The 14,117-nt window shown below is 36.1% G+C and overlaps 1 protein-coding gene across 2 annotated transcripts in view; it reads left to right on the forward strand.

Annotated features, from left to right (window-relative positions):
* SPATA20 (spermatogenesis associated 20) overlaps nt 1-13,594 on the forward strand; it is a 51,303-nt gene extending 37,709 nt beyond the window's left edge. For both annotated transcript variants that reach the window (XM_087710020.1, XM_087710021.1), the window contains 2 exons: nt 569-649; nt 13,302-13,594. In XM_087710020.1, the coding sequence (XP_087566146.1) occupies nt 569-649; nt 13,302-13,472 (252 nt within the window). In that variant the 3' untranslated portion in view covers nt 13,473-13,594. The remainder of the gene's footprint in view (nt 1-568; nt 650-13,301) is intronic.
* Nucleotides 13,595-14,117: the final 523 nt, after the last annotated feature.

The following is a 14,117-nucleotide window of genomic DNA, read 5'->3' on the forward strand; positions in this document are numbered from 1 at the left end:
TATGTGGTGGACATGCAATGAGGCAAAAAAATGTTGGAAAATGATTTAATCATGGTTAGAACAAATGGTGGGAGACCAAATCTTGTTTAAACCAGAAATTTTTCTCCTAGGTATAATACCGAAGGGGTTTAAGAAAGATACACTTTATCTAATTATACATGTACTAACTGCGGCACTCATAACTTATGTACAATATTGGAAAAAAGAAAATACACCATCAGAGCTAGATATAATCAGAAAAGTGTTGGCCTGTGGGGAAGCAGATAGGCTCACTCTTGAACTTAAAAATAAAGGGGAATCAGAATATTTTGAAGTCTGGAACAGATTTTATGATTGGTATAAGACAAGGTGACAAGACTGGTACAAACTGTATATATTGTGATTGGACAGAAGGATAGACAATGTATTAAGTAGACTAATAGTTAATGATTGACACTAGCTGTATATAATGTGAATGTATGGTCACTTCGACTTCGCGATACTGCATTGTTTTAAATGTAAAAATAATAAAAATATATTCAAAAAAAGAGAAAGGACTAAAAAATGTATTACTTTATACTTTGAACAGGTTGTCATTTGTGGTGATCTAAAAGGAGAAGATACCCAAGAGCTACTGCACTGTTACTATTCTACTTACACACCTAATAGGGTAAGAGCCATAAACTAGAAATTGGCTTTTGTCTTATTCCTTTTTTTAAGGTAGTCTGGCTTTGCAACATCTGGGCTGGGGAGTAAATTACTTTCATAAATTCAAGACCATCAAAGGGTGTTCTTCAAGAACCAAATCATTCAAGGATTTCTCTTTGGCCCTCTCCCTTTTCCCCTTATAGTTTTTCACACTTTATGGGATGTATTTCAGGTCCCATAATCTCCTTTTAGCATGTATCTTATCCTTGTTTCTTTTACATAAAGGCTGCAGAATCTAAGTTGGTAGAGACTGTGTATCTAGAAATGGCAAAGCATAAGTTGCTTTTATCTGCCTCTCCTTTTGGGCCATGTAAGTCTTTACGTAGGGTTTTCATTATGTTTTCTTCATGAGAAAATATAATTAATATGATATACTTGGCCCAGCTCCATCTTTGGACTGCCCATGTAACTGTTCATGAAATTGACAGAAATTCTGTATGGAAATGTACGGTTTTCTTAGCAATGAAAGGGTTGGGTAACAGCAGGGAAAAAGTTGAATGTGCCATTTATTTAGTTTTTATGGAGAGATACTAAATTAATGTTGGAATTTAAATGGATTTAATTACATTAAATCTTTAAGTCCTTAATCCCATATATGCTTTGATTTTACCTAAATTCATGTGCAGTTTGTCATACCTGTCTTTTTGTTACTAACATTTAGCAGTGTTTAGGTATATGTTCTGTCTTAAATTTAGCCTGAAAATATTTCTACTCCAACAAGCCAAAATATTTAACGTAAGGAAATAGTTGAAAAAAATCAGTTTGGGGTGGGGTTGAGCTAGGCACTATAGCTGCTGTGGATATATGTTAATTGGCCTGTGCAAAAGGAGCTTTATTTGAGTTCAAATCAATAACAAGGATGGGACCCGGCTTGCCTGACCCAGACATGTGCTTTTACCTTATTTAAAATAATTATTTAAGAAGATTTCAACGTAAAAGTGAATGCGATAACTGCCAGAGAATCTGGGCAATGGGCGAAAAAGGATTTTTTTGCTTGGGAGGGGTTGCTATTCTGTTGGAAATGAAGGAGCTGTCTGAAAGCAGCTTTTAATAATGGTTGTTACATTTGCTGTGATACATCCAGTCTACTGATTAACACTTGGTTTTTTGGAGAATATATATCATTGAATAAAACGGGGAGACAGATAAGAGAGGATAGTAGTAGCTATGTGCATCTGGCTTAAGAGTAGGCTAGGAGTCTTGAAGCAAGCTGTACAAATTTGTAAACTTATCTGTAATGTACTAATCCGTCTCTTAATGCACATTTCTCAAAGACGGTGCCCTTTTTATTTCAAAAAAGCACAAGTGAGGAAGGCCGGAATAGTGTAGTGTAAACATATTCAATCACATGCACCAGGGTCTCCAATTTCTAATTTCCATTAGGACATACTCTGATAACCCTTATATGAACACGTACTTTGACTCCTTTTTGGACACTTGCTTCATTGTATTTTCAGAATGCAACAGGGGGCAGTAAGAAAGGAAGAACCTTATAAAGTAGCAGTACTTGCTACATAGCAGGTAGACTATTATAAACAGGTTAAATCAGTTCTTTTTGAAGGACTTGGCTTGAGCTGCTCTGTATCAACTATCCCATCTCAAAAGGTATTGAGAAGATGAAGGGAAATAAGCATACACCCACGCATATTTATACATGAAGAGCAATGTGTGAGTATGTATGTGTATGAAAAATAGCAGGTTGGAGAAGGAGGAGAAAAAGAGAGCAGGTGTGCAGAGAGTAAGACATGTAAGAATTCCTCAAGAACTGCCCAGTGCCACCAAAGAGATTTGCTACAGTAGATGATCTTTCAGTGAATGTTTGCTCTACAAGCATCTATTGGAGGAAGAAGTGACTATCTGACATCTTCTGAACTTGCTCCTGGAAGAGCTTGTCTTCATTGTGCTTTTCATTGCCCGTCTCTCTTTTTTCTTCATCTTTTCCCATGTTTAATCATACGTTCTTTGAGAGGGACTTAAAGCCAGTGACCCATTTTTCATGTGTTGAAAACACCACATTAGCGATGGGAAGCCATGTCTGCCTGTGTCAGTATTAATAACCTACTCTTTTCTCAAGAGCTGTATCAGCTTTTTGTTCTGTGCAGCCTTTATATGTTCTGGGAGAAGCTCCCAGATGAACCAGGGAGTAGGGAGCGTGATCAAATCAAACAGCCTGGAAATTAAATTCTATTCTCACAGTTTAATTCAATTGCCTCATGGGGTTAGGTAGTTGGCTATAACTTTTTCTCTATTTATCCATGAATAAAGAGAGGAGATGTTCTGTCCCTTGAGAGAATGATATGTGAACGCCTTCAGCTTTTAAAGACTCACAATGCCACCAGTCAGCTTCATGCATGCATTTGTGACAAGTTGCCACCACCTGCTGGTAATTCAGAGGAGGAGCTGCAGCTTTGCTAACAAGAAATCTCTGGCCATGGGCTTACCAAAAGATACCAAAAAGATAGGATCAGTTCCTTCTTTTAGCAGTAGGGAATTTCACAGGTTGGTGAGCATTGTTATTGGAATCTGTACTGAATTGCCCAATTAACTTCTGTAACATTAAAAGCAAGGTTATACAGGGAATATGTTCACAATAAGCCGTGGCTGTTCAAATCCTTTGAAAGAGGTACTTGAACTGTAAAAGCAGCCAAATCTTTGCTTAGGCACATATGTATAGCTGTTTTGCCAGTTGCTTTTTCTGACTCCATATGTGCATGCAAGAAAAGCTACATTTAGATTTTTTTTCCTGGTTTGGGCTAAATTCACTGTATCCATACCTTTCCATATACCAGTGCATACATACTAATTTTGTTCTTTAAACTTTAAACATTGTTTTCACGGTCTCATCAACTCTTATTCTGCTATGGTTTTTTTTGCTTCCCTCCTTCCTTTCAGTCCATGGATTCTTCCTAGATTTGTTTGCAATTTCTTTCATTCTCTGGAGGACTAAGTCACCTCAGTATATTTTCATAATGGCCACTCACTTTTCAATTTGGTCTATTTACTTCTCATTCTTTCCTAATTTTTTTCTGTGTTACCATATATATTTCTTATGTAATCCCTTTCCATTGTAAATCGTCTACTTTTATATGTCTTAGTCCACTCTCAATTCTATATAAACAAAGTAGGCAGAAATATACTCTCAGACACAGGTGGTTTTGCTTGTCAAACTAATGGCAGACTAACTACTAGTTTTTACTAGTGTGTGCTATTTATCTCATTTTCCCTTTGAAGCCCAATTACTATGAGGCATGGTGGCACAGTGGTTAGGGTGCAGTACTGCAGGCTACTTCTGCTGCCTGTCGGCTGCCTGCAATTTAACAGGTTGAATCTCACTAGGCTCAAGATTGACTCAGCCTTCCATCCTTCAGAGTTCGGTAAAATGAGGACCCAAATTGTTGGGGGCAATATGCTGACTCTATAAACTACTTAGAGAGGGCTGTAAAGCACTGTGAGGCGGTATGTGTGTGTGTGTGTGTGTATGTGTTTGTATATAAATATTTATTTATTTATTTGTAAATTGTCTGGGTTCTTAGCCATCCACACAACATCATGACATAAAATCTATATGAAAACATACAATATCACTGCAAGTATTCCTTATGCTTTCATAAATAGGTATATTAAATAACCAAGGTGGCATATGGTTCTTAGCTCGTTGTTGGTTTTGAATCATTTGGTAATCCTTCAGTATGTTTCACTTTAGTGTAATTTTTGCCTTTCACATAAAACTTTCTGTAATTCAAACCTGTTTACTATGTCATATGTTTTTTTCTGTGTCAACAAACATGGAATGAACTTTCTCACATGTATCTCAGCGATCTGCTGAAAAACAAAAATATAATCTGCACATACTCTGTTTGGCATAAACTCAAATAGCAGAATTATACTTCTTATCGTTGGCCTTTCTTACACTTTTTCAGTTAGAATTCTGTCAGATACCTTCATAAGCACCACCATTAAATAATTTGCCAGATGATGTGGGAATTAATGTACAATCATTCTACAAATACAGTCTTCCATAGTTTAAATCAGCATCTTGAGTTTTCTTTCATTCAGTTCTTCTGGCACACTCCCATTTATAGCATTGATTTCAGTTTTGTTTTTTGACATATCAACATCATTCTCATAAATTTCTAAAATGCTCCTTTAGCATTCCTTCATTTAGGTTTTATCCTAGTTAGTTTCATAATTTCTAATTCTGTTTTATTTTCTTGGAAGCTCATGATCCACTCTTCTTCATCCACTTTCATAGCATTTAAAAAATATTTCAATCAAAATTGCTCTGCATTTACTCTGATTCTTTTTATTGTTCCTTCTTCTGTTTGATTACATTATTTCACCTATCCTTTCCTTTAATACAATATTAAATAAATCTCTTCTTTTTGTAACAATCACACTTTAATTTGCATTTTTCTCATATACTCTTTTTCATTCTACTGTCTTTTTCACATTTATCATTTGCATAATCTGATGTATTTCTGTTATATTTTGCAATATAACTTCAAGTAACTACTTCCAAGCAGATTCAATATTATCTTTCCTCCTGTCTACTTTTCATTCATTTTGGTATGAGACTATTATCTTTTAATACTTTCTCATAAATGGCTTGTACTTTCTTTTCTTGGAATCATTCTACATCCATTGTAGATTATTTCTGTCTTTTTTATTCCATGACAGTTTTTTCCTATGATCCTTTTTCGACACCACTAAAAATGATTGTCCTACATTCAGAATCTCCAATTATCCTTGTATCTTTCACTGTTTCTCTCCATTTTTTGTCATAAACAATCAATGCAATCATCTTTTTAAATCCTTTTTTTTGGGGTAGTGTTAAGCTTAACCCATGAAACAAAACAGTTTTTATGAGTAGATACCTAACATTCTCATTTTTTTTAGTTGCACTTGTGAATGGATAATAACTTTTGGTATACTGTTTCATCTCATTCTCATCCATCCATTTATGTCATATAACATAATGTCTTTTTCCTCAGATTTATTCGAAATGTTGCATTTCCCCCCACATTCATTCTTGTTTTTTTAATCACTCCATAACCAGAGTTTATCATCCATGTGTCCCCAGTCTAGGATTTTTTATTTTCATATGTATTCATTACACTGAGATGATACACATTTCAAACTTAGATATTAGTCCTTTTATACATAATTAAACTTATATTTTTACTTTGTGGCATGTGTTCATCTACTTCAGGACATAAAATAAGACTACTTGCATTCAGAACTATTCTCTCCTTCCCCTTTCTCTTGGTTTCATAGACACAACAGATATCTATTGTATTTCATTTATTAATTCATGATCTTTACCATTTATTCCTTTTATATTCCAAATCACAATATTCTGTTCACCATGGTCTTCACCAGATGAGACCATAAATATGGATTTCACTGCTCATCAAGCTTTCATATATTACACTTTAGAAAGATAAAAGACTAGATTACATTACCAGGTATAGTAACAGCATATATAGCAGGCCCGCCTAACAGTGTTCTAATATCCTCAAATTAAAATTAAAAATGAAGATGGTGTAAATATAACAAAAAAAAGACAATGCTAAATATTGTCAGAGCTGAGGGAATGGGAACAAAATAAGAATTTGTGCTTTGGTGCATAGGATCTGTTGAAGCTTATCTGTACTATGGGCTGCACATATTCTAGCTAAGCAAAACTAGAAGTGTTAAGTCTGTGGAAAAATCAAAAGGAACTCTTAGCCTGAGGTTCGGAATGTAGATGATATGGATAGAGACGGTGGTATTTGCTAACTAGCCTGAGAAGAATTATCCTCCTAAATTGTTCCATGGCCTTTTGCAAAAGGCAGCTCTTAATTTTCTTTGTAGCTTGTCTTTTTTATTCATTGATCCTCCTCCCTGTAGGTGATGAAATAATTTGAACTCATTTTATTCTATAGATGAGATTGCTGCTCAGGCAAGCCAAATAACAGGATTTTAAAAGAATGTACTATTGTTTCACTTGAAATCTCTCTTTAGGCCATAGCAGCAAAGTATTGGTAGCTAAATCTGCTGGGGTGAATGTAATGAATTTGATGCTCAGTAATTAATTTATCCTGGAAGAATACAGTATAGTCAAGATACCCTTGAAGCGGAAAGAAAATAGTGACACAAGAAACCACCTTTACTTCGGATATAGATGCTGGGCATGTTTTAACTTGCATCTATCTACAGTACAAATGTACTTTGGCATCTTCTTTTTTCATGCTATGTATCCACAATGTTGTTTTCATCTCATTCCCAGGCCATAAGTAAGATAAGCTTAAATAGTCCTCAGCTATAGATAAAATAGCAGTTTCCCCCTTGTTTCCAAGCCTCAAGGTGTATAAAACCACTTAAGGTTTGTCACTCAGTACCCTGGAAAGAAATCAGATGACTGAGGTGAATAGAAGCAGGATTGGGATCAACACCAGGGCAACAAATCAATCTTGGCATTGTTTTCTGCCCGCTTAAGAATGGTTAGGTAGCATTTCAACTCGATGGCAAAAGACTCTAAGTTTGGAGGACAGTTACTGTTTGTACTGAGGTACAAATCTCCTCAAGAGTTAGTTGAGGAGATTTGTTAGTTAGTCTTTTTTCACTGCAAACTGGGACCACAAACGCGGGACTGTTAGTCCTTTTCGGTTTTCTCTCCCCCCACCACCACCACCCTGGACAAGTAGGCCCTGATTTGTAGTTGAAGAATCAGTGACTAAGTTTTCAGGATGCCAAGATTTAATTTACTGTAATTCCTTCATGGAATCGCCAAAAGTGCTGACCAAGGCTATAGCTAATTTTAATGTGGAGAAGGAGGATGAGTGAATATTTTCTGGAGAAAATGTTTCAGAATTAAAGTTGATATTGACTGGTGATTTTCAGAAATGCAAAATAATACAGAATCCATTAAAAAAAATCACAGTATTCTGACATAATGGTCCTCTGGACGCTCAAGAATAGAATTGGTCAAAACAAAGGTACTTGGATGAATTAACAGTAAATCAGTAGATGAGACCAATGAGGCCAAATAAAGAAAATATCAGTGAGAGAAAGCAATAGTGAAGGAGAGAAAAAATGTTGAACAGTCTGAATAGTTTGGATAAAGGTTAGCTATCTTTGTTGTTTGCCCGCAAAGAGAAAAACCCAAAGTTGTTCTAATTTAAGCATGACACATCTCTTCTCTTATAAACTACTGTACCTTCCCAAGGCAAAAAGGAAGGTGGCATATCACTCTGTTCTGGAGGAGAATCAGAGAGCAATATGGGTAGACAGTCATGATTTGGGAATGGAGAGTTAACTTTCTGGTTTATTATTCCCTGCCCTATTAATAGCTAAAGGATAATTGTAAAGGATTTCATTATCGCTACTGTCCACTAAGTGCTAATCTTCTGTTTTTTTCCTTTATCCTGCCTGACCAAGAAGACCTCAGGGAGGCTGTAAAAAAACCCAACACCAAATTAATGAATTTCAGATTGGACATGAATTGGTAATTAATCACTCCCAGAATTCAAGATAAGGCCAACATAAAAGAATGCCAGGGGGAAAAAGTAAGAAACAAAATACATCACATGTTGGTAGGGAGAAGGGCTTCTGTCTATCCTGAAGGAACCCTGAATGTATTAAGTTGATTTCTTGGCAAAGAACATGGCCCGTAGGAAGATTCTTAGTATTTCATGGTAAAATAGGTGGACAATATCAGTAGATTTGGAGTTTTTGGAAGGGAAATTGTGGCAATTTATCTTCCCTGAAAGGTAGAGGTGACATAGGTAGGGTCAGGGGTTGACCCCTTAGACTGGGGGAAAAAATAAGTAAACAAAGAATCAGGGCTAGGAATTTTACAGAGAAAAGACAAAAACAGCTAAGCTCATGAAGGGAATATTTGGGACATCTCACTGAGGAAGAGGAGAATTGGTAATACACTGCATTCTACCTAGCACAGAATCAAGAAAAAAATTGATGTTGCTGAATGGATACATATGGTTGTGATTTTTTAAAAAATCTCACAGTATTCAAAAAGTACAGCAACTTACATGTACAGTAGATACTGGGTGTAAATAGAATACATGTGGATATATTTGAGACAGAGTGGTGAAGATGTCCTTATTAAAATAGGTAATAATAGGTAATAAATACCTTAGCTGTGCTTTTATTTGGAATGATATGTGTGTGTTTGCTGCTTTCTCTTCCTTTCCTGTAACTAAGCGACCTTGTTAGTGTGTCAGAGATTACTTATCACTTCTTTCCAAGATAGTTGATGTGAGAAACACATTTCTGAGTTTAATAGTTGCATTATTTTTTTTAGTTTGCTGAGTTTATTTTCTAAGTTAGTTGCATTATTTTTTTAAAAAAATATGTGTGGATATGTGTATGAGAGTGCACACGCATGCACTCTCACACACAATGCAGTAGTCTTGGTTTTCAACTTGTGGTTGAGTTTCAATTCATATAGTTGAAGCCAAAATATGCAGAATGAATCTTGTTGAAAAAGGCTGGATTAAGAAGTATTTACATTTGCTTTTGTGATCCAATAGGTTTTCTCTGCCTTTGTATATTGCCTATTGCAGGTGGATGGCCAATACGCTTAAATAAAATAAAAATTGTTGATCACTGGTAATCCTTCCTGTTCCTTCTTCTGTTTATATGCTAGACAATGTAAGAGGGAAGCCCTTTAATAACAAAGATGCTGGGTATATTTTCCAGTATTTTTGTTTTAACAAGGATAGTTTTGTTTTAGACCTTGAATCAAGGTAAATGATAGTCATTCTTGACGAGTTTCATGCCAGTGCTCTTTCCATTAGCTTCCAGGACCTAGGAGAGCTAATAATAATTTCTGTATTGTAAAAATTAATTAGTTCTGCAGTCATTCAATTCTCAGGCATGATTAAGGATGGCCTAATGACACTGTAGCAGGAATTGCTGCAGTTTTGAACTGGCCAAGAAAACATTCCAGAAGCCCCAGTTTGAACTTGGTGGGAAAGATGAGAAGTGTTTTTCATAGGTATGTTGAATAACAGAAAATGGAGAAAAGGAGGCCCTTGTCAGAGTGGAGCCTAACACACCTAAAGTGAAGTTCAGCCTAACAGAAATAGCATTTAGAGAAGCAGTTGGGTATAGTTCAATTACAGTGCATGTAAAATTAAATCAACAAAATGAGTGGAAAGAGGAAAACATAGAGAAATTACAATTTAAATGTCCCTGTGGAGAAGGGTGCAGGTTTGAGCAGGCTGGGAACGTAGGCAGCATACTTAGGAAAAAAGCCATTAAAAAGCCAAGCACAATGGGCGACAAGCAGGAGGAGATAGGCTTCCCAAGAGCTGCCTTGTTTTGTCTGGAAGTAAGCCAAAACATAAGATCAGATATTAAATTAGTACAGAGGCTCTGGAACTCAGACACTGTGCTATTAACTAGAATTTTCTTATCAAGGGAATAAAGAACTTTTGGCTTTGTTTTTCACATCAGCAGAAAAAAGGGTCAATTTGCAACGCGGATTCCTGAAGTATAAAGGAGCAGTTTTCCAAAATGATGAGGATAGGGCCACTTATCTAATGGAGGATGCTTTGACCCTCTTGTAGGGATGACTTCCCTGGTTGCCCCTATATGGATCAATAAAATACTTGCAAGTGTGTTTGGATAAAGTTGAGCTGGCATCCTTCTACCCCAAAGACTGCTGGTGAGAAACAAAATTCACATTTTCTGCAGAATCTTATCTTGTCAAGTTCAGAATAAAGAATCAATTGTTCTGTGTCATATCTTCTGAAGATAAACCAAATCAGGATAGGAAACTTATTTTCTGACACTTACAAAAATGATTCGACTATAGGAATGAATAATATTCAGGGAAGAATATATCTGTATGAAGTAAATTTGAAGGTGACATTCACAATTCTCACCTCACATCAATAGAATTAAAATCGGAAAATGTGCTGGATATGTTTACATAGTAGAGCTGTTTAGTTATTAAGAGGCTGTCATTTCTGACTTGTTCCAAATAAAAAAAACATATTCTGGGCTTTAATAGTTTGTTGAATTTGTCAAGTTTTGTTCCCTTTGCACAGTTTCATTTTCACAGATTAACTAGGAAAGAAATTGAATTTATGTAGAAGTGAGAGGTCTTTTCTGTCTTTGAAAACAGAAAACCAGGCTCTGAATTTAAATGTCAGAATAGCCAAATGCATCAAGATTGGTTTCTATTTGTTTCTTGAAGGGATGAGCAAGGTAGAAGAGAGTGACTTGTCTTTACTAACACAGTAGAGAAAACCAGGATTAATAGACACTGCAGCTATATGGGGACATAAGTGGTATCTAATTGGCTGAAAACCATCTTCATTAATTATTATTGATACTCTTGCCTTTGCTGATGGGTTTTCCAAAATAAAAGCAGAATGATTAGAAACAAGTGCCTTTTTGAAATGTGAATACTCTTGTGGGAAATGCTAGATATTCCAGCGACTGGGCTGAGAAAAGCCACACAAGTATTCCTGATGTTTTACTTCTTTTCTAATTTGCAATAGAGTCCTCCTAGCTTTGCAAACAATTTCCCAAATCCCACCAATCTACCCATCAATGTTAACATTAATGAGAAAGGCCTAACACATTATATAGTTGATTCCTCTGACTGGAAACCATGCTTGTCATGTACAGCTCACTTCTTTCATTACCGAAGGGAAGGAAGGAACTTTCCAGTGGGGATGACTTAGTGTGGAAGAGGTCTTTTGGCCAGGCCAACATTCCTATGAACTTACTCTGTTGCTTATGCCAGCTTTGAATAGAAGAGTCCCATAAGTATAATACTTATCTTCATTTCATTTTATCTTTAGCTTAATATTCAACTCCCCATATAATGTTGCAGCAATTCGATATTCAGGGCAGAAGCACGGGGATAGACCACTAGTTCAAACTTCAGATCCTACATACAGGAAGTTGGCATGCTGTAAAAGTGATTAATGCAGTTTGAATTCAATTAGAGTGATGTTTTTGAAGACTGCTGGGCTAGTGGGGGTGGCAACAGTATGGTTATGTTGATTACAGATTAGTTGTGGCACAGATGGATTAAAAGTGGAGAGGGCGGCAGGGAAATAGGAGCAGAAACACAAACCTCCTTCACCAAACTGCCACACAGATCAGAATCTCTGATCACAACTGTCAGGAATTGTGAGAAGAGAACTGTGTTGAATAAGTCATAGTGATATATCTCCTTAATCAGTATTGAACCAGAATAATATATGGACTTATAGAGACAGCTGGGCTCCCTGATTGTTTCAGAGGCTCTTATTTATAGTTTGTTAATTTGAGTCACAACCTACTAACACTCCAGTTTTGTTATAGAGGTCAAATTTATCAATTCAGTTGGACAACATTAGAATTCCGGAGTACCTGAAGTGGGAGGCAGCTAACGTAAATTGTCCTTTACTAAAATCAAGTTGTTATGCTTTACCTCAGTCTGTCCAGAATGCTGATCAGGACCATTGTATTACTTTCAGTGCATGTTCTCTTGCAATGAAAACAAAACAGAGGAAGAAATTGCTGATTGTTGTAAAAACTCTTTGTGCTTTATTTGAATCTTATGACTGGAAAGGATCTGGATCTAGTTGAAATGTATAGTGAGGCAGATTCCTATCTCCCAAACAATCCTATCACAAGCTATTTAGTTGAAAAATACTATGGCTTTGGGAAGGGCTATTGTATGTTGTTGCCAACCAATTGCATACATTATTTTTTATGGTTTCCTTCTAACTTTTGGGGGGGAATGTATTTGTGGTATATTTTTCAATGTAAAATTCAGTCACAATACATGCAACTAAAATATTACTGAGCCTTTTTAGAAGTGCTAAGTCTTTGATTAGAAGCTTTCTCCTTGTAGTTTCTATCATTAATATCTTTCTTTTGAGCATCTACACATCCATACTAATTAAGTGCCTCCATGTCAATTGTTGTTTTCTGCAGGGAGTGATGGACTTAAATTACCAACGTACTTTCCTTTTTAATTACGACATAGGTAAAGGTTGCAATTAAAAGAAACAGTGAAGAAAAACCATATTTTTTGCTGAGCAGGAAGCAGCAGCAAATGCCATGAATAGGGTATTATTAGAAGTTGCAAAAGGAAGCTTCTAAGTGAAGTTGCAGATCAGCTCCCCCCCCCCCCCCAATTAAACTGGATTTACTTTAGAATAAATATGAAAGAAACATCATTGGATAATATATTGCTATATTAAATGACTTTTTATTCTGTTACTTTATTATGGAGAAAGATTGCTTTAGTAGTGCTATATAGTTTCTTAATCTGAAGAGTTAACTGATGGTATGAAGAGTACAGCGAGAGATGTGTTATTACAGAGGTGCCAGGAAAAAGAGTAGTAGAGAAACAACTAGGTTTTGAGCATTTGTCGGAAGACCAGCAGGATCAGGGCCAGGGCCAACCTTATTTTGGGTGGCATGATGGTTCAGAAAAGCAACAAGTGCTCCATGCGTTTGGGGATATGAAACATCAGAAAATTTTTAAGGTTTTATAAGGTTTTCTTTCTCTTAAATCAAATCCATAGTGCTTGGGGGAGGAGCAAATTGTATTATAACCATGGACTTAGCCCCTGATCTTATTTGTCATAAATTTGTTTTAGGTGCTGATTCTTGCTGATGGGGATACAACAGGATTCCTCTACCATCAGCTTGGTTTCCTCTCCTCTCTGGAAAAGAAAGATGGAAAAGCTACTGCTTACGTCTGTGAAAATTTTACCTGCTCACTACCTGTCACCTCCAGTCAGGAACTACGTCGCAGGTTGCTGTCCTAAATTAATGCATGTTGCTGTCCTAAGTTATTATCCTTGGTAGTCCTCAGATTGCAATAGATTTGAGAAGGAAGAGGCCAACATTGGCAGTGTGGATCTTAACAATAAAATCATCTTCAGTATAAGCTGGCCCAGGGTCAATTTAGTTTGCCTCCCTCTTGTTTTAATAGCATCCTCTTCCTTATCACAGGAATATGCACATTCAGTTGTCTTGAAATGTATTTATTATTTGAGGACAAGGCAATGTGTCTTAAGGGGATTTGCAACCTGCATTTTCAAGATCCTGAAGACTGAAGTTTAATTTAAAATAAGACAGGCATTTGTAATCTCAGTTCTTGTGATGCGATACAGCTTTGAGAACAATGTTCATTCTCATATGCTGTATAGAATCAGAATTTTGGCCACTACAGTCTATTCTTTTAGATACAAAAGACCCAGGTTGTTTTTTTTTTAACCTCTTTATGTTTCGATTTTGGTTTTCGAAGGAAATAATAGGCTTCTCTGCCTTTACTCCTCAGAGTAAAGGTTCTAGGGATGAGGATCCTCTGCTTATTTGATGTTAGAGAAGAACTCTTTTATCATCTTTGTGTCTTTCTGTAGACATGTTATAAATACTTTTTATTCAAATAAGATTTTACAAAGATTTAA

Source organism: Thamnophis sirtalis, unplaced genomic scaffold, assembly GCF_051295495.1.
Source record: "Thamnophis sirtalis isolate CommonGarterSnake01/CBP01778 unplaced genomic scaffold, rThaSir2_p1.2 scaffold_3, whole genome shotgun sequence".
NCBI lineage: Eukaryota > Metazoa > Chordata > Lepidosauria > Squamata > Natricidae > Thamnophis > Thamnophis sirtalis.